At 40.2% G+C, this 22,225-nt stretch overlaps 1 protein-coding gene across 2 annotated transcripts in view; it reads right to left on the bottom strand.

Moving 5' to 3' along the window:
- TM9SF4 (transmembrane 9 superfamily member 4) overlaps positions 1-21,851 on the bottom strand; it is a 50,316-nt gene extending 28,465 nt beyond the window's left edge. Inside the window, exons 1-2 of one of the 2 annotated variants that reach the window (XM_074347117.1) lie at positions 21,711-21,851; positions 1,572-1,685 (exon numbers count right to left, since the gene is read on the bottom strand). In XM_074347117.1, coding sequence (XP_074203218.1) covers positions 1,572-1,685; positions 21,711-21,725 — 129 coding nt within the window. In that variant the 5' untranslated portion in view covers positions 21,726-21,851. The remainder of the gene's footprint in view (positions 1-1,571; positions 1,686-21,710) is intronic. The other variant, XM_010960879.3, reaches the window with a different exon arrangement.
- Between the last annotated feature and the right edge of the window lie 374 nt (positions 21,852-22,225).

Raw genomic sequence — 22,225 nt, 5'->3', positions numbered from 1 at the left:
TTTAAGTGCAACTATTTAGGAACTACTTTTTTCTTTTAATTCTTTTTTTTTTTTAACATTTTTTATTGAGTTATAGTCAGTTTACAATGTTGTGTCAAATTCCAGTGTAGAGCACAATTTTTCAGTTATACATGAACATATATACATTGTCACATTTTTTTTCTCTGTGAGCTGCCACAAGATCTTGTCTATATTTCCCTGTGCTATACAGTATAATCTTGTTTATCTATTCTGCATATGCCTGTCAGTATCTACAAATTTTGATATCCCAGTCTGTCCCTTCCCACTCCCCGCCCCCTTGGCAATGACAAGTTTGTATTCTATGTCTATGAGTATGTTTCTGTTTTGTATTTATGTTCCTTTTTTTTTTTTTTAAAGATTCCGCATATGAGCGATCTCATATGGTATTTTTCTTTCTCTTTAGGAACTACTGAGCACTCCTTATATATCATCTGAAAGTATAAATAATTTTTAGAATCTAGATCCACAATCCTTAAACTCTTGCTTTGGAATTAGGACTTTTTCTAATTTCTAAAGGGCAATGTGGTATAACATACCATAGATTTTATAACACCCCCCAGTTGGGCCTGGAGCAGTACCCCATATTCAGCGACTATTTATACAAGGAAAAACAAAAGTATTCATACCAAGTGGGATAAATAAAGTCAATAAACAGTTCAGGTCAGGTCTTGCCTACAGTGAGTTTAGAAAAACTCTGGATTTCCGAGCTTTTCAGAGATGTCGGATTGAGGGACTAAGAACTTCTATTAAGCATTTCATGAATTGCTTGAGGCAAAATGACTAAAAAGTTATTGTCTGTTATAACAGCCTATTATTTTGTGTTTCTTAGCATTCTTTCCTTTTGGACAATCCAAAGAGAATCCACATTACCAAGAAACAGTGCCCCACCTTCATATTCCCTCCCACCCTCTCTCTTCCCACCCAAGGTGTACGCTCTCACAGGCTCAGCTTGGCAGGACTGGAAACCAGAGCCATGCTGTCCTCCGGATGCCACAAGCTTTCTCTGGGGGGACTTCTGGCAGAGGCACTGGGAGGAACAGCACCGCAGTGGTTTAGAGACGGGCTCTGAACTAACCCTGTTTTCCTTACCACGTGACCTTCGGCAAATTGGTTCACTTCCTTGGGCCTCAGTTTCTATAACTGTAAAATGTTCAGTTAATCTGTAAAATATACTGTATCTGCCTCAGAGGACTCGGGGGCATTCTGAGCGAAGCCATACCATACATACCATACACAGCCTAGCATGTAAATAATCCTCAGTAAATGTGACTTTAATTATTGTTCCCCAAAATTACAAGTCTGACTTTCAAAGAAGACAGATGCTCATAGTAATGCAACACATGAAGCACATGGTGAATTTACTCGTTACTACTATGCAGCTCTGAATGCAGATGCTTTCACTCGTCATAGGTGTTTATCCACCCTGCCAGGCTATGTACCAGCACTGGTCTCTGTTCCTTGTAACCACAGAAGGGATGTGACCAGTCCGCCATGGTCCTCCGGCCAGGCTGCCCAGCACAGTGGCTCCCACAATCCAGGACTGCACTTACCTTGATTTCCACAGGATCGTTCTGGTGGAAGTTGATTGGCGCAACCCCAGGAACATAGAAGGCGCCTGTATCGCACGTGAGAGAGAGAAGCAGCAGGGACCACGGCAACCAGTCCTGCTTGGAAGAAGAGAGGCGGCAGTCGGAATGGGGGAAAGAGGTGAACATCCCTCTGGGGCAGGTCATCAGAGCACCTTCGTGTCCCCCAGCCCCTGCCGAGAAGCCTGAGGCCCCACTAAGTGCTGCCTTCCAAATGCCTCCACAAGACTGTTCAGAGGCCCTGATTCTGCACTTCCAGAAATGAGTCACAAACTGAGTGAAGTAATTAAGCAAAAGAGTAGACTAATACAGGAGCCACATCTCCCCGTTTCTGGATCAACGTTCCTTTAACCATTTCACACATATCACTCTCCTGGAGAGCTGGCAGGAAACAGCTTCACGATGTTCCATTAACTCCCGTTTCTCTATATAGCAATAGGCTTGCTTTGTCAGGAATCTCCTATGTCACCAATATATTTTTCCTACAAGTTGTCTCCAAAACTGTCATTACCCCACCGTCTCCTGTTCTCCTCCTCCTCAGCTCCAGCTACACTGGCCTCCTTGTTGTCTCCTGACAGCAAGCCTTTCTCCACTCCTCAGGGTCATCAGCTTTACTGTTCCCTCTGCCAGAATGCCCTTCCCACAGATGCCTGCCTGGCTCAGATCTCATTGCTTATTTTATTCAGGTCTCTCTCAAACGGCACCTCCTCACAGACAAGCCCATCTGAAACAGCATCCTCAGGGCTCCTGTTGCCCACTGTCCACCCCCTTGTTTGACTTCACTTCATGGACTTAGCTAACTGATGTATACAATATGTATTTTTTTTACTTGTGTACTGTCTGCCCCCCTCTCCTCAAATGTAATCTCGCCAGGAGCAGGGACTGTGTCCTAGTGCTTGGCACTGAGTAGACACTCAGGAACCTGCAGGCACGACAGTCACCTGGGAATCAAAGGCAAGAAAGATCAATTATTGGACTCAAGAAAGGCACCCCATCAAAGTATCTCTTGCCTTTCACTGATAACAAGCCTCACCTCCTCAAGGAAAGAGAAGAGCTTCCGGGGTTCTCTCTCTCTGCCTGGTCTGAACAAGGAACTTTGTCATTCATACACCTGGATCATCGACTCAAATGTGCTGCTGCATCTGCCTTCTCTCTCCGCCCCCTTTAAAGCTATGGCATTTCAGACCCTCGTGTCCTCCCACTGGCCACTGGCCACTGGCCACAGCCTCCTGATCACCTGGCCTTCGCAGTCCCTCCATCCTTCATGTTACCACCTCACACATACACGCTATTCTTTCTGGAACTCAATTCTAAAGGGAATCAGAATCACTCAGGGGCTTGCGGAGAATATAGACTCATCTGCATTTTTACCAGGAGCACAAGTTGAGAAAAAAATAGACTTTAAAGTTTAAGGTTCTGAGCTTGGTGCGCTTTTTTAGACACACAGCTTGGTCAGAGTCTTAAAAGCAATATATTTAGAGAGTGTTTTTCCTCTGGTCTATGGTGAACATTTGTAAGTATCTGCCAGCTGATGTTCATTATGAAATATGAAAGAGTCTGATTCCAATAAAAACAGTGAAAAGTAGCTAAGATAGTTGTATCTGGTAATCACAAGGTCAGCAGACCTAGGGGTGAAAGCAGGAAATGACAAGACAAGAAGGTGGAAAATGCCTCACAGGATAGGATTCTGTATAGGAAGATGATATTTTCCCTTCCTGTCCTCTTTTTTTATTTTTAACTTTGAAATTTAAAATAAATTTAGATTTACAGAAGACATGCAAGTTCTCACATACTCTTCACCTAGTTTCCTCTAACGTTAACATCTTACATAACGATGGGGAAGAGAGGCTTTCAAAAAAAATAACTAGGTTTAAAAAGTTTTGGAAAAGTAAAACATACACAGTAAATAATTCAAACAGTACAAATGGGTATGCCATGAAAAATAAACCTTCCTCCCTCTTCAGCTCCCCAGCACCAGTTCCTTGGAAATCTCTCCAGCAACATTCTATGCATGCACAGAGGAAAGGGTTCAGTAGTATGGGTTTGCCTTGACACAATAACAAAGGTATTTTTATTCTTTCTCTCTGTGACAGAAAGCCTACTGACTGTGGGCTGGTTACAGCATCTGACTTTGGAAGATTCTAGCCCTCCCTCTTTGCTAGGCCTCAGTGGGCAGTCCTTAGACCGTGAGTGCTTTGTGTGAGATAAATAAATCCTGTCCTCTCTCTTCCTCTAACTCCACTTTGTACCTGGATTCCAGTTAACTAAAACATAAGGAAGATAAATCCTGTACTACTGGCATAAACTGTCATCCAAAAGTTGTTTAAAAATAATAACCCAGATCTAAATTTTTGAAAAATGATGCCGAAAACAGACAATTCTCACACATGAGATACTATCAACAAACCACAAGTCAATTTGTCTTAGAGGAAGGATCAACAGATGAAAAACGGCAAAGGATTATTTCCATATTATGCTAGAACCTTTGAATAATGTAAGTTGGCAACCAAAGGCAATTCAAAAGTTCAGTTTAGAATTAATGAGTGCACCAAGATGATACTGTCAGTTTTAGATATTAAAATGTCATGTTTTGATATTCTCATATGGCTGGAGGGATTATAAACTGAAACACTTCCAGGGAGCACTTTGGCACTCTGCATCAACTGCCTCCCAGAAGTGCATACTCTGAGATCCTGCAATTCTAATTCTAGACATGTTAAGAAAAATATGATAAATATGCCAAAAAGTGCATAAAAGGATGTTCAACATAGCATTATTTAAAATGGTGAAATAGTTCACAACGTACAATAGTAAAATGTCCAATATCAGTGAAATAAGTTAAATTATGGTGTATTCACTTATCCTTTTATATTGTCATGAAAAATGATGATATATTTCTTGAGTGGGAACATTCAAGCTTTAGATTTAAGTAGAAAAAGCAGGGGATAGAACCATGCAGAGTAAGATCTGCCCCACTTTTTAAAAGTTATCTTTGAGAAAATGAGGCAATGCTTTCCTTTTTTGTATATCTGTACTTTCCAGTTTTTCTGAGATTACATAGTATTTATACCACTTAAGAAAAACAATAAGATACATTAGGCAAAAGAAAGCAGCAGTGTTCTAAACAGTTTAGGTTAGAGTAATTCTAGCTTAGTATGGAAGGAATTCACTTGCTGACTCTAAGATACCTTCCCACCAGTACCTCCCACCTTTTCTTTCTAAGCCTTCAGGAAGACCCTGAGTTTGTGAGCCCTTAGTAAGTGGACTCGCTCAGGTGAGGCTGCCTTCAAGCCTTTGCTCAGGCTGTTGCTGGCATCTGCCCTTGCCTTATTCAAGTCCTAGCTACCCTTTGGGGTCCAGTTGAAATGTTTCTTCTTTCAAGAACCCCTCAGATCCCCACAGGAGTAATTATTCTCTTCCTTCCTTACTTTTCAAGGCACTTTGTAAATATCCCTCTGATGACACTACAAGAAGAAGTTTGAAACTACCCAACGCCCAAATGAACTTTCACATCTACACATGTTCAAAGACTGGTGCTTAAATTATCTGACGAATATTTAAATCTGTACTTATTTAAGGCCCTACTATGACACTTCTCATGTCGAATTATGGTTTAAGTATCTGCTGTGTCTCCACCTGCACTAATCACTTGTCTGGCTTTGCTGATGTGAGTGCTCAAAAAATCCTTATCAAACAAGTTAATAATAAACATCAACCAACCTCTGATCTATAAAAATATAAAACCATTCATTCACATCCAGGTTGAATACTATGGTTCTTAATTTTTGCTGTATCCACTTGATAACTGATTTTTTTTTCAAATTCTCAAATTTAAGGGGTTCTTGACACCTCCCACCTTTCCAACTGTCCAAGGACAGTTTGAGAATCCCTGAGACATCTATTACTCTTATAACCTATTTGTACATCTAAGACAGTGGTTCTTAACCCTGATGTACATTAGAACAACCTGGGGAGTAAATGGATTAAATTCCCAATCAAAAGGCAGAGAGTGGCTGAATGGATAAAAAAAAAATTCAGCAATATGCTGCCTGCAGGAGACTCATTTTAGATCTAAAGACACACATAGTGAAAGTGAAGGGATACAAAAAGATATTCCATGTAAATGATAACCAAAAGAAAGCAGAGATAGCCATACTTAGACAAAACAGACTTTTAGTCCAAAACTGTGCCTAGCGACAAAGAAGGTCATTATATAATGACAAATTCAACAGCAAGATATAACAATTATATATGCACCCAACATCAGAGTACCTAAATATATAAAGCAAATATTGACAGATCTGAAGGGAGAAATTACAATACAATAAAATATAGTAGGGGACTTCAACATCCCACTTACAATAATGGATAGAATATTCAGACAGAAAATCAATAAACAGCTGACTTGAACAATACTATAGACCAAATGGACCTACAACCCAACAGAAGAAGAATACATTCTTTTCAGATGCACATGAAACATTCTCCAGGATAGACATGTTAGGTCACAAAACAAGTCTTAACAAATTTAAGACTGAAATCATTCCATGTATCCTTCCTGACCATAAGGGAATGAAACTAGAAATCAGTAACAGCAGAAAATGGGAAAATCTGCAAATACATGAAAACTTAACAACACACTCTTGGATCAAAGAGGAAACTGAATGAGAATTTTAAAAGTATCTTAAGCAAAAAGTAAAAATACAAAATTTATAGAATGCAACAAAAGCAGTACTAAGAGGGAATTTTGTAGTGATAAACACCTACATTTAAAAACAAATCTCAAACAACCTGACTTTATATCTCAAGGAACAAGAAAAAGAACTAAGTCCAAGTTAGCAGAAGGAAAGAAATAATAAAGATTAGAGCAGAAATAAATAAAAGAATTTTAAAAATAGGAAAAAAATAGAACTCAGTTGGTTTTTTGAAAAGATAAAATTGACAAACCCTTAGCAACACTAAGAAGAAAAAGAGAGAAGACTCAAATAAATAAAATCAGAAATGAAAGAGAAGACATTACAATATGCCTCAAAAATAAAAAGATCATAAAATCTATTGTGAACAATTATAGGTCAACAAATTGGATAAAAAGGATACTGAATCAGTAATTAAAAACCTCCCAACAAAGAAAAGTCCAGGATCACAGGATTTAAAGGTAAATTCTAATAAACATTCAAAGAAGAGTTAATATCAATCCTTAAGTCCTTTCAAAAATACAAGCATTTATTCATTTTATGAGACCAGCATTGCCCTGATACCAAAATCAGACAAAGATACCAGCAGAAAACTATAGGCCAACATCCTTAATGAACATAGATGTAAAAATCCTCAGCAAAATACCAGCAAATAGAATTTAACATCTCATTAAAGGGACCATACACCAAGATCAACTGGGATTTATCCCTGGGATACAAGGATGGTTCAATACATGCAAATCAATCAATGTGATACACAACATTAACAAAATGAAATAAAAAACTTACAAAATCATTTCAATAGACAAAGAAAAATCATTTAACAAAGTTCAACATTCATTCATGATTTAATTCTCAAAAAAAAGAGGTATAAAAGGAACTTACTGCAATACAACAAAGGCCATATACGTAAAGCCCAGTTAATATCATTACTTCTTGCTAATCAAAAATACATGTGTTCTAAACTTCCCCTCCTAGGAAGCCAGACACCAGATCTTTCCCCCTTATCTGATATGTGACTTGAAGCCAGGGCAGAGGATTACAATCTCCTGAGTTTATCAAGCAATTAAATCTAAGAAGTTACTCCAGTTCTTTTGAAACAGAATCCTCCAATCTTAGCAGAGAGACACTGCCCTGGGGAACTCAGGGTCTCCCTGAGAGCTCAGGTTGCAGAAGAATGAAAAGCAAATCCCGAAACACTTCCATACACTTTTGTTCCAAAGTCTCAAACCAGTGGAGCAAGTACACACAAAAACAAAAAGATAACAATGAGGAAAATACTCACCCTGGTGGAAGACAACACTAAAAAGTAACAAGAAGCCACAGGGTCACTGAGCACCTAAAAGTAAGTACAAGGCACTGTTGACACATAGTCCCTTCCTTCCATTTACCAAGTCCCTGCTTTGTGCTAAGCACTTAACAAACTGACTGGCACCACTCTCACAACTACAACTACCTGGAGACTTCTGACACCATTTCTCAGATGACTGCCAGCTGACCTGAGACCCAGAGATTATTTAACTTGCCCAAGCATACTGTAGAGGAACAGGTATGCTCTTTTCAGGCAGGACAGTTGCATTAAAAGATGGTAAGCATGTAATGATGATGCTGATAACAACGGCAGCTAGCATTTACTGCATACTGATTATGTGCCAGGCACAGTTCTAGGTTCTTTTCATGCAATAACCCAATTAATCTTCACAACAATCCTATGATGTAGAGACTTTAATTACTCTCATTTCAGAGATGAGGAAACTGAGGCTCAGAGAGGTGACATAACACTGGCTGAGTCAGGATGTATACCCAGGCAGTCTGATCTCAAGGCCCATGTTCAAACCAGCACAGAAATTATTTCACTACACTAAGCACCTACAATATGTCAGGCACTGTGCTGGCCTCGCAGAATGCACACCCTTAAGGCACTTTCAGCCCTCTGGGGGACAGAGACAAGTCATCAGCCAATCACAATACTAGGTCCCAGATGCTAGAGAGGGCTTAGTATCTTATCCTATCAGTTAAGAGGCTAAGGAGTACACAGGAGCACCAACAAGTCCAGTCTTGGAGAAGTGGGGTGCAGATCTAAGAACTCAAGTCTACTCCAAGGCCTGAAGGGAAAGAGGGGGGAGCATTCCAGAAAAAGCAAAACACAGGCACGAAGGCCTGAGGGCAACCAAGAGGAGTTTTTGGCAGGTGATGTGTAGGCCGGTGCTTCTAGAACTTTAACATGAATATGGATCACCTGGAGACCTTGTTAAAATGCAGAGTCTGATTCAGCAGGTCCAGGGTGAGGCCTGAGATTCTGTATTTCTAATAAGCTGCCAGGTGATGATATTTCTAGTTCATGGACCATCCTGTGAGTAGCAAGTACAAATAGGTGGGTGTAGACAGGAAGCTAGAAAATGGGTAAGGGATGCATCACATAAAAGCCACCATGAGGAGTCAGGGCTTTGTTCTTAGTACAGCTGGAAGACACTGAAGAAAAGAAAACATCATACTTGCAGTTTTAAGATTATGCTGGTTACCACATGCATGCGTGCGTGAGTGTGCGTGTGCGTGTGCGTGTGTTTGGGGGAAAGGTGTGTGTTTGGGGGAAGGATGTGGGTGTGCAGCACATTTCTGCTCCAGAGACATAGTAATGTCCAGTTCTAGATTTGACACCTAACAAGGATAAATGCAATCACCTCTAAATTATTGGTCTGATGTGAAGAGAAGCAGCAGCCAGGAGGGGAAGCAGAATGGTAGGCAGTGGTTCTGAAACTTGGTGTGCAAGGAAATCACCAGGAGAGCTTTTAAAAACAGATTCCTAGGTCTAACCCCCAGAGTGCTCTTCAGTAGGTCTGAAACAGGGCCTGAGAATTTGTTCTTCTGACAAGTTCCTAGGAGATGCGGGTATTGCTGGTCTGGTCTTGGGGTCACATTTTGAGAACCACCGGTGTAGTGGTAAAAGCACAGGCTTTGGGGGGCCATACAGAATGGATTCAAATTCCTGACCCACCACTTCCTAGCTGTGTGACTTCGGGCAAGTTTTTCAAACTTTTTGAGTCTCAGGTTTCTTATTTGTAGTAAGAAAATAGGGAAATAATACTAAGCTCATGGCAGGATGGTAGAGTGATGATGGTGGTAAGGATTAAGTGAAGTAGTAGGTGCTTGATAAGGCAGGGTGGCCTTGTCCGGGGCTGCATGGAAGGCAGGACCAATGAGTACATGGCAGGGAGGGAGATGCAGGCTCAATCCAAGGAAACATCCAACAAAAGAGCTATCCATCTAAGGAAAAGGCCATCACCAAGAGTGAATCAGAGAGAGGCAGGTGCTCAGGGAAGGAGGTGAAAGACGATATCCCTACCCCAGTGAGGAGAGTGAACCATAAGCCTTATGACCTCTCATGAAACTCAGGAAATTCATGATTACCTTGAAAATATGGGCCATTCCATCAACTCAAGAAACCTAAAGGTAGAACAAAACAAGGCAAGGTTCTACCCAGAGGTGGATTCCATGAAGACATTTTTTTGAAGAATCTCAGGGCTCAAGTAATCCAGGACCCCAGGGAAGGGAAGTGATGTGGTTATCTGCAGAGTGAAGAAAGTCCAGCTGCACCAAACCTGGCAGACCTGAGTGATCAGAAGTTGTCACCATGGTGGAGCCATGCTCAGGCATAATTTTAGGACATGATTAGAGGCGTCCAGAGAACTATGCTGCCACAGACTAATTGCTTTTCATCTCCTTTACCCTCCCTCTCCAATTCTTTTCCTCTCTGAACTTTGTCTTCCTTGTCCCTCCCCCAATTCAATGCTTTTCTACCAATAAGCAAATCATTCTAGTCAGTTTCATATTCATCCTTTACTTCAGAATTATTTTGAAAAGAAAAATAATAAAGGCAGACTAGCTCTACTGAATATTAAAATACAGAGCTATCCAAACTGTTTGGTACTGGAGAAGACAGAAAAGACTTTCAAATATGCAAATTGAAACAGAAATATTAGAAGAAAACATAGATATATTGTTAAACAATCTTGACATGGAAAGTTTTCTAAGAATCAAACAAAATCTAGAATCTATACAGAAAAGTAATACACAGAAAGAAGGAAGAATATGAAAAAATACATACTATAGAAAAAGGAAATGACAATTTTAGTAAAATTGTCATTTAGTAAAAATATTTCCTACATTTCTGACAAAGGAGTAATTTCTTCAAAATACCAAGAACTCTTACAAATCAATAAAGGACAAATAACCTAAAAGAATAAAAATGGGCAGTTAAAAAGAAAAAGATTCAAATGGTCAGACACAAAAAGATGCACAACATAATTCATAACTTAAAAAATGCAAATAAAATAACATCTTTTTTATCCATTAGAGTCACAAAGCTTTAAAAAATCTGAATACACTAGATATAGGCAAATTAGGGGGAGGGCAATTCAGCACAATATATACTTAAATGGGAGGTAGAATTATTATTGAAAGACTGCTAACGTAAGTTATTATTTTGGGGGGTGGGGTAATTAGGTTTATTTTTTTTAAAGGAGCACTGGGAACTGAACCCAAGATCTTGCACATGCTAGGCATGCACTCTACCACTTGAGCTATACCCTCCCCTGCTAAGTAAGTTATTAAGTACAAAAAAAGTAAGATGCACAGTAGTGATGTACAGCAAAATTTCGTAAGTCTAAATAAATTTTTAAAAAGCATGTATCAAAGCCAAATATATCACAAGAAAAGGAGACTACAGACAAATATGCCTCAGGAACACAGACAGAAAAATCCTTAACAAAATAGTAGCAAATTGAATCCAGCAACATATAAAAAGGTTTATACATCATGACCAAGTGGGGTTTAGCCCAGAAATGCAAGGTTAGCTTAATATCTGAAAATCAGATAATGTCATACACCATATAAATAAAATAAAGGACAAAAACTATATAACCATCACAATTGATGTAGAACATGCACTTGACAAATTCCAATACACATTCATGATAAAAACTCAACAAACTAAGAATAAAAAAGAACTTCCTCAATCAGATAAATGGCAACTTTGAAAAACCCACAGCCAACATCATACTTGATGATGAAAGACTGAATGCTTCCCCCTAAGATGAGGAACAAGGCAAGGATGTCCACTTTTGCCATTTCTATTCAACACTGTGCTATGCATGCAAACAATGTGCACTAAAGCTAATAATTAATTAATTAAAATTATCCAGCTTGAAAAGAAAGAAAAGTGCTCTCATTTGCAGATCACATATCTTGTACCTAGACAACTCCAAGGAATACACAAAACAACTACTAGAACGAATAAACAAGTTGACCAAGGTCATAGCCTACAAGATTAATATTTAAAAATTAATTGTATTTCTACATACTAGCAACAAACAACCCAAAAATAAAATTAAAGAAACTAGTTCCATTTACAGTAACTTCAAAAAGAATAAAACATTTAGGAATAAAATTTCAAAAAGGATTTGTATACTGAAAATTACAAAACACTGCTGAAAGAAATGAAAGATCTAAATAATTTGGGGGACATTCCAAGTTCATGGATTGGAAAACTGAGTATTGTTAGGATGACAATTCTCCCCAACTTGATCTATAGATTCAGTGCAATCTCTGTCAAAATCCTAGCAGGCTTTTTTGCTGAAACTGATGAGTTGACCCTAAAATTTATCAGGAAATACAAAGAACCCAGAATATCCAAAACAATGTTAAAAAAAAAAAAAAAGAACAAAATTAGAGGATCTATATTACCCAATTTCTAAGCTGTTATAAAACTACAGCAATCAAGACAGCGTGGTAGGGATTAGCATAAAGACCAATGGAACAGAATTTAAAGTCTAGAAATAAATCTTTACATTTACAGTAAATTGACTTCCAACAAAATTGCCAAGGCAATTCAGTAGGGAAATAATGGACTTTTCAACAAATGGTGCTTGGACAATTCGGTAGCCATATGCAAAAGGAATCTCACACCATACACAAAAATTAACTCAAAATGGTTCACAGACCCAAATAGAAAAGCTAAAATGAAAACTTCTAGAATAAAAGCTAGGAGAAAATCTTTGTGACCTTGGGTTAAGCAAAAATGTCTTGAATCACAACACCAAAAGCACAATCAATATTAAAAAAATCAATAAATCGGATTTCATCAAAATTTAAAACTTTCACACATCAAAAGATATCATTAAGAAAATGAAAAATGAGGGGGTGCGTATAGCTCAGTGGTAGAGTACATGCTTGGTGTGCACAAGGTCCTGGGTTCAATCCCCAGTGCCTCTGTTAAGGGAGAAAGAAAAAGAAAATCAAAAGCAGACAACAGATTAGGAGAAAAATCTTTGTAAATCACCTGATAGGGGGCTTGTATAGAATACATATTTTACAAAACTCTTAGAATTTAAAGACAACAAATAACCTGATTAAAAAACGGGCAAAGATTTGTATAGGTATTTCACCAAAGCTATATGACTGGCTAACGAGCACATGAAAAGATGTTCACTATCATCTGTCATTAGGGAAATACAAGCCAAAACCACAATAAGGTATCACCACACACACTGACTAGAAAGGCTAATCTCAAAAACACAGGCAATAGTAAGTATGGACAAAGATGTGTAAAAACTGGAACCCACATATACTAGCAGGAATGTAAAATGGTAGAATCACTTTGGAAAGTTAGGCAGTATCTTTAAATAGTTAAACATAAACTTACCATACTATCCAGCAATTCCAATCCTAGGCATTTACCCAAGAGAAAAGGAAATGTAAGTGCATATAAAGACTTGAACATGAATGTTCCTAACAATTTTTATCATAATAGTCCAATATTAGAAACAATCCAAACACCCATCAACTGGTGAATGGATAAACAAAATGTAGTATAGCCATACAATGGAATACTATTCAGTGATAAAAAGGAGTGAGCTACCAATTCATGTTACAACATGGATGAACCCCAAAAACATTATGCTAAGCAGAAGCCAGATGCAAAACGTCTATATATTGTATGAGTTCACTTACATGAAATGCCCAGAAAAGGCAAATCTATGCAAACAGAAAGCAGATAGAACACAAACAGCAAGGTCTCGCTGTACAGCATAGGGAACTATATCTTGTAATAGCCTATAATAAAAAAGAATGTGAAAAGAAATATATATGTATAACTGATTCACTATGCTGTACACCAGAAATTAACACATTGTAAACCGATCATACTTCAATTAAAAAAAAAAAGAAGCAGATCAGTAGTTGGCTGGTTGTGAAAACAAGGATTATTAAACTTCAAGTGCCAATCCTTGATTGAAGGGAATTTGCTGGGTGATAGAAATGTTTAACACTTTGTCATTGTGATGATGGCTGTACGAGACTATACTAAAAATGACTAAACTGAACACTTAAAATGGACATATATATAAATATTTTTGGTAATAATCAACTTGGTAATATTGGGCTGACCCCCAGCGCCAGAAGATAAAATGGATAATTTTATGGTGTTAAATGATACCTTCATAAACCTGAAGAAAAAAAACCAGCTAGGGGGAGGTATAGATGAAACAAGTTTGGCAATATAATAGTAACTGTTAAAGTTGGGTGATGGGTTATGGGGTTCTTTATACTATTTCTTCTACTTTCATGTATGTTGAAAAATGTATATAATAAAGGTTTTTTAAAATACACATTTTTGTGTGCATAAAAATGTTCTGGAGGAATATTTTTTTAAAAAAATCAAAGTCTATACTTGATGAATGGATTGGGGTAGCTGAGTGATTTTCTTTTCATTTATAGCTTTTATTCCTTTTTCCATAAATATAGATTACCCATATTCAAAATAAATACATTTACATTTTAAGGAGGAGGAGGAGGAAATGGGCTCCCTCTGAAAGTACTTGGGTGTGTTTCCCTGACGATGTGCAGAAAATGGGAGCTGTAAGATAAAAATGATGCAAAGGAGATTCTGAGGCCAAGGGTGTGGGTAACCAGACCAGATGAGTAATTTTTAGTCTCAGGGAAGGTGTTGTAAGTCCCTCTGAGAATCTTGTAAAAGGTACAGATCCTACTCCCAGGAAAAAAAAAAAAAAAAAAGCTCCAGAATGTACAATCTGACATATGATTCTAAGAGGAACAAGGACCTAGAAGTTCACAGCCACTGATAAAACCCTGTACAGGATCCCATTCCAACTTTTTGTGATTATTTGACTTCATTACCTCTGCAGCCCTGACGGCCTGATGGAGGATATTTGACATACGGTTCATTTCTGTAAGGATGTTAGGGATTAGCAAAGTACCTGCTTCTTGAGAAATTCCTTTAGATTTTCCTTTAATTTTTAATTGATCACCACAGGACCTCTCATGGGAGGTTCAGTCTGAAAAGCCAATTAAGTATTTAGCAAACATTTGTTGCACATTCAGAGCCATGAAAGAGGTGGGAGTCCTAAGAGAGGTGAACCAGTCCATTCAACGTTATTTTGCTTTCTTTGGTTTCCAAGTCGCGAGACTGCAAAGGTAGCACGTCAAGGAACAAGGTGATGGCAATCTAGAAGCCCTTTGTGCTGTAATCTAATACCCCATCACTGGCAAAGATATGGGTGACCTGGAAAGTTATAAGGCTCAAGTGACCTAAGAATCAAGGTCTTGCCCTCCTGAGTATCTATTTTATTCTTGGGGCTGGGCATGGAGAAAAACGTATCCCAAACAACAGCCCAATTAAGGACTACTAGAACTAAACCCCCAAATTTGCCCTACCCAGTTTGAAAGGTATGGACAATTAACTTCTTCCAAAGAACATAGGAAGTTTCCCCTGAGAACTGAAAATTATTTCATTCACTCACATTTCTCTGTGGCCAGAAGTTTAACCTTTTCTTTTCTGAAGCCCTCTGCCTTGCAGTCTTCTTTCCCTACTGAGTGATACAGCCTGGCCAATCTGAACAGCCCTTCTGTTCCTATTCCATGCCCTTCCTGCTGCAAAGGCAGCACTTTCCCTTAACATAAGCTAGATTCTTCTTTTTCCTTTTCAAAGATACAGTCACCATTTTAAGATCACTCAGTAACTGCTTCCCAGATTAAGGGGGGGGGGGAGAACAAAGAAAAAGAAAAAGGCTTTGGGGCAGAGTTTGCCAACAGTTAACTGAAATCAATTACCCAGTCAGTTAAAGCTCCCTAAGAATTCAACCACACATGAAGGATGGCTAATGACAGCTAAAGACTACTTACTGAGCAGCCCCCACAGAGCTAAAGAACTCAGCAAAACAGAACCAAATTAGCTACAGGAGACAGAAAATGTAGCCTTTATTTCAGAGCCCATAGACAGAGTAGCTTTTGAGCAGAGATACATAAAAAGACTCAAAACTGCTCTTTAGGGGTAGGGAAAAACCTGCAACAGTCTCTGGAAGTCCAGGTCAAGCTAATAATTACCCACCAAGCAACAGACAACCAGACCTAAACCTTGAAGCCAGAAAGTACAGAAATAAAACCATAAAAATGCACTGACTTTCCCTCTCCCCCTTGGGTATTTATAAAAGGACTCTCAGTTAGCCCAAGCAACAGACTTAGATGGTGTGCCTCCTAAAGACTTTAGATCTTGGAGTAGAAAAGTTACAGAGAGCTCTCTTTGTGTTGGCACTTCATCTCATATTTCATTTAATTATCACAACAATCCTTTGAGGAGAGTATCATCCTCATTTTAAAAATAAAGAAACCAATTCAGATGAAAAAGGTCTGAAAGTGATGATGATGGCTGCACAATGTCAATGTGTTTAATGCCACAGGACACTTAACATCAAATTTATCATTGTAACTATTTTATGTAAATGTTATCATAATTTAAAAAAAAAAGATTAAAAAATAATAAGTTACAGGTTTAAAGAAGCAAATAGTTTGCCCAGAGTCATAAAATCAGTGTCAGATTCTAGCCCAAGTCTTTAAACCAAGCCTTAGTGTTTTCCTCTGTAAATTGGCTTTTTTAAGGATTAGATGGAATAATGGGTGGGCATATGGTTTATCACCTGAAATGAATCATGTGAGTAGAAAAATTTCCCTCAAAGTTAGGTAACACAAAGGATTGCCACAAACCTTTAACAGCTTTTGAATCAGAATATCAAGGTAGGAAAAAGTTTACAAAGAGATTACCTTATTCAGGGGTTGCAAATTCAGCCACCTAGAGAGGCCATGCAGACGGCATAAATGATGAAGCTGCCAAGGAATAAGACAAGAGGGAGTGGAAGAGAGAATGAAGAACTGGGCCCTGCCTAAGGAATGCTCGTGCTGGGGAATTTGGGACCAAATTTTCAAAGAGAAAATGAAAATCTAGAATTTTTATCATGTGAAATCTCCCAATTATTAAATACTGGCAACTAATTAGAAACAAATTTAAAGTCCTGTGCCTGCCAACAACCCCTGCCCCTTGCCAATCAAGTCCACATGAAGATGTGGTCCATAAATTGCCAATTTATAGCATCTGATCTACTTCAAGTAGAAACTGAGGCCCAAAGATGATAAGAGACTTGACAGGCAACCCAGACTTCCTTCTAAATTGGCTTAAGAATTGAGCTCCAATCTGTGATCTGATTTTTGTTTTTTAAGAACTCCTTGTAGCAGCAGCATACCCTCTGAATACAAAACCTTCAGATTTCAAACCCTGGAAGGTCTGTCAGTTTAATGCTCAGGCATAGGTGAGAAATCATGATAGGAGGCAGCAAAGGAAGCAATGAAGAGAAATGAGATAGAATTGAGAAGTCGTGGGTGTCCTCAACTGCGCGCCATTTGGGAAATACTAGTGCCAGCAAATGGCTCAGGGATCAAAGCAGGTTTGGGGGGTTAGGTGGCTCCTATCATTCGTCTGTGGCCAGACGGCCCTGTTCATCCTGGGTCCTTCCCACCTTCCTGTTGGTGCCCAGAGATCAAAACTCAGCCTTCTCCAACATTCTGTGATCTGCTTCTTTAATGCTGAGATCAAAGGGTGACTTTTGTCCAAGTTGTAAAAGAGAAACCAAGAGGCAATAATGCTGTCTCTGCCTCCTCTGTTCTTCCTGGGGGGATTAAGGGGACTCCTTTAAAGGGATTCCTCAGAGAAACACATTTGTACCAAGGCCTGGTATAGGCACCCCAGCTCCAAGGACACTGGCTCCTGCAGAATACACGCCAGGTGGAGCAACTAGAGAGATCAGACAGACAACACAACCAACAGAGACCAGCTTGGAAAGGCCGCAGGGGCTACAATCATGAGAGAAATCAAAATCAATCTGATTTAAAGGCGTATTAGCAAAAGTCACCTTAAATGCAAGTATTTTAAACCATAAAATCTTCAACCTGGAATTTAGAAATCAGCAAGTTCAAACATTAATTTCACATATGACATATGTGGAAACAGACCAATAAAACTAAAGGAATTTGGCCCAGGCCACTCGGTGGATCCATGGAAGTGTTGGGACTAAGCCCAGGCTGCTGACTCCTGCTCCAGTGCTTCTTCCTCAGCGGGCCAATGCCCATCCCCAGGAGACACCCAAGGGATACAGCAACTTGTCATATACAGGATTGCAGGATTGGTCACAGAGTCCAGGCCTCCTGCCTCCTGTCCCAGGCTTCTGTGATCCAGATTCCACCACTAAAGACAGCTCCTGTACTTCTGACTAGGCCGGGGGGCTGCCTGGTACTGCTTCCATCTGTTCAAAGGAAGCTTGGGGTCATTCAGGCCATTCCCCTGCCTCTGTACTGGATCAAACACAAATAACCTCAAAGCAGTGAGAACCGAGCCAGCAATTCCCCTCCTAGGTGTACACCCAAGAGAACTGAAAACATATGTTTATGCAACAACTTGCACACAAATGTTCACAGCGACATTATTTGTAACAGTCAAAAAGTGGAAACAATCCCAAAGTCCATCAACGGATGAAAGGATAAACAAAATAAGGTCTATCCATACAATGGAATATTATTTGACCATAAAAAGGAATGAAGTGCTGATACATGCTACAACATGGATGCACTTTAAAAACATTACACCACGTAAAAAAAAAGTCAGATACAAAACACTAAATATTATATGATTCCATTTATATGAAATGTCCAGAACAGAAAAATCTATACAGACAAACTAAACTAGTGGTTGCCAGGGACTGGGGGGTGTGGGGTGGAGTGGGAAGTGACTGTTAATAAGTTTTTTTTGGGTGGTGAAAATGTTTTAGAAGTAGATAGCATGAAGGTTGCACAACTTTGTGAATATACTAAAAACCACTGAATTTTTTTAAGGGTGAATTTTATGGTATGTGAATTATAATCCAATAAAAATAGAAAAGAACCCGAAACAGTATGAACAACGCTATATCTGAGAGAATGCACTCAGTGGTCATTTCTCAAGCTCCACCAAAATAATATTCCCTAAAGCATATTCCATATGCTCAACAGTTCCATAAAGAGTGAGATTTGAGCCTGTTTCTCACCTCACATCCAGCCAGATCCACTCAGGATCCTGTACTTTACAGAGTCATCTAAATCCAGGAAGGCAGGAAAATTAGAGATAACTTCAGTTTATACCAGCCATCCACTCTGGTCCTGGGGAAAGTCTCACCCTGCAGGTTCAGGAAACACCCACTGTGCTAACACATACCTGGGAGGTGTCAGCTAACCCCTGAAGAAGAACCATTCACTAAGGAAAGGGAGGGAAGTAAAAACCCTAAATACCACATGAAACTTACACTCACAACCCTAACTTTCAAAACACGAGAACAAACCAAAATCCAGCGTGTTCCCACGGTCACTGAATCTTCTAGCTTAGTTCCTCTTTGGCTGTATGACTTGCCTCAGAAACCCAGATACCCCCAAACAGATCCACACCTCCAACCCCAACAGTTGCAAAATAACCTACGTGTATGATGGTATGGGGACAGTTCTGACTTCTGTATAATAAAGTGCTTAACACAAACAATACTCAAGTCTATCTGTGACCCACTCTGCCTGTCGCACATATCCCCGTCATAAATGTGCTTCCATGCCTTTTCACTATTGCACCTAATATGAAGTTTCTCATATGCACCTTCTAAATTGGCCTCTGTGGGTCACTGTATACATTACACTGCCACTTTCCTGAAGTCAGTTACTGTATCCACCATGAAAGCACAGGACAATACTCCCAGGAGACATGACAAACACTAAATCACTATGCTTTCCACTGTACTTAGAATAAAATCCAAACTCCTTTCCACTGAGAACAAGTCGGCTCCCTTAATGTATGTTCTGGAAAAAAAAAAAGTATGTTCTGGAGATGGTGGGGAGGGGAAGCACCCTAACAGAACAGTCTTTCAAAATGCACTCCACAGACTACAAACTGTAGCCTACGATTCACTGCAATTATAAGCTTGTGTCTAGAAACACAGCTTCTCCTGCTTCCTTCCAGTTTCATCTTGTATCATTCCCTGCCCACCACCTTCATCATGCTTCAGCCCCTCCAGCCTTCTGTGTTCCTCAAACATACTCTTTCCCACCTTGGTCCTCTATACTTGCCATCTCCTTTGCCTGGAACTCTTTGCATTGATGGTTCCTTCTTATCAATTAGGCCTCAACTCATGTCACTTTCTTTGAGATATCTCTGATCACTTAATTCAAAGCAGTTGCATCACCCCATCACCCCAAATCATGATCATTTCACTTTGCTGCCATCTCAGACTTAGCACTATCTGACGGATACCTTATTCATGTATTTGTTTACCTTCTCGCTGCCTGTCTCCCCAGACGAGAAAAGCTCCACAAGGGCAGGGACCTTGACCCTTTGATTCACCAGTACATCCCTAGGTCTTGACATAAAGCATGCACTCAAATATTTGTTGATTAAATAAATGTGTACCAGAAATACGTATCATTAACTTACTCTTAAAAACCTCTGAACAGGGCAGGAATTTCCCAGTGCAATGCTATAAATGCTACTTTACTGAACTGTTTCCCTATGGCAAAAGAGGGTGTGACTTTTCCTGTTAAGTTCTTATGCCATCCTTGTTCTGAATGTGGTCCAGAAAAATAATGGGTTTCAACATACCACTTTTGGGATTTTCCCCACTCATGGTTCAGATTGAAGCCTGAGACTACAGAAATCAAGCGAGGCTGTGAAGTCTTTTACCTGACTGCTAAGGTTCTAAACAAGGACTCCCTCATTAAACAAAAAGGATAATTTAATCAAAAAGTTGGTTTAACAAAAGGAGGGAAACTTGTTATCAACCAGTAACCTACACTTGTTTGGCGAAAACCAACACTAAAGAATTTAAACAAGAACCTTCCTTTGCTAAATGCAAAGCAACTTGTCAAGTCCTCTGCATGCACTCCTAGGATGATATTATCTGCTGAGGAAGCAACATACATAAAGACCTAGAAAATCACTCTGTACTAAGCGACTTCAATTTTGGTTCTGGTCTCTTGACAAGCAGAATGTGAGCTGAACTTCTGGTAGAAGGGCCAGTCCTACATAGATCTACTTCCTGGTTCTGTACCAGGAGCCAGAAAGTTCTGACCCACTTTCCAGGCACAACTTACCACACACAGGCTTCATTCTAACGAACTGCGTGGCCCTGGATGGGCATGGGAAAGGGAGGGCTCCCGAAGGGGCTGGTATAGTGTTTTTCCAAATGCAGTTCACAAACCACCTCCATCATAACCACCAAAGTGCTTATAAAAAGTTCAGATTCCTGAGCATAATCTAGCCCTACGGAATTAGAATCTTAGGAAAATGCATTTTTAACATGCCTTACCACACACACCCGAGTCTTATGCAGTTTGAGAATCAGGGGGATAAAAGCTCCCCAGGAGAGAAAAGGGGAGCTGAGAGAAGACAGGAGAAATGGTTAAGGAAGGGTCTGGGCATGGAAGATAGGTGGGTAAGGGCATGCTTCGGGATACTGGAAGTCAAGACAGGTGAGCAGTGGAAACAATTGAGGGAAGAGGTGAGGACAGTGTTCTGTAAAGGATCTGACACAGGGTTTGGGTTGGGAGACTGGACAGAAGTGAAGCCGCATCTGCGGACTGGTCAGGATAGTGGGGAGGCGGGGAGGCGGAGAGAGCAGGGTCTGGACGTGAGAAGGAGGAGCGAAGCGGGGAATAACGGGGAGCTCTTCAGAGGGGTTAGGGCTGGAAAGTGAAAACTGGAAAATCGGGGTCACGGGAGGCGGAGACCAAGGCCAGAATAGGAAACGGCGGGGGCGGTAGCCGAGACCTTTCCTCCGACCCAGTGCCTCCCCCAAAACTCGGGCCTTGACAAGCCTGAATGTGGGGCAAATGCCGGGGAGGGGTAGTTTGGGGGAGATAATCCCAGTCAGGGATGTCCCTCAGGGCTGAGCTAAGGGTCCCGGAGGTGGCTCGGGCCAGGCATGGGGCGCCGGAAGGTCCTGGGATCCCCTGGCGGGCCCCTGCTCCATCTCCGGCTCCCAGAGTCTCCTTCACTCACCATCGCCGCCGCCATCTTGGATCCACGTGTCGCCGTAATGACGTCAGCGGAAGTGGTGTTTCCTTGGTTACGGAGTTTACTCCGCGAGGCGCTGCTGGGTTTCAGTCACTCTGTGGTTGCAGTGAGTGGAGGGGAAAGGAAGACTTAGCACTTGGCCGTGTAGCCTGCTCCGGGCAATTAGGTCGCTGATTAGGTGAAAAGAGAGGATGGTGTAACTATGGAAGCCATCTTAACTCCTGGCAGAAACTGCTCCTCCCCATCCTGCCAGTGTATTGTGGGTATTGGCGGTATGCGTAAACGCGCTTGTTCTGTGGGTTCCATCTTTACTATTGGCAGAAGACCCGTTGCCAGGGTTACCTGAGGCCCTGGACCTGGCTAAGTGGGATCGGTACCAGAGCTACATTAGCAGAATAATTTGTAATTATATATTTAATTATTTGCTTGACTATCTTATATCCTCTCCAATAGACTATAATCCCTATGTGGGTAGGATCCTGTCTTTTATTTAACCTCGC

Source organism: Camelus bactrianus, chromosome 19 (genome assembly GCF_048773025.1).
Source record: "Camelus bactrianus isolate YW-2024 breed Bactrian camel chromosome 19, ASM4877302v1, whole genome shotgun sequence".
NCBI classification, from domain to species: Eukaryota; Metazoa; Chordata; class Mammalia; order Artiodactyla; family Camelidae; genus Camelus; species Camelus bactrianus.
The sequence above is the reverse complement of the archived record's forward strand: the minus strand, read 5'-3'. Positions and strand labels throughout refer to the sequence as shown.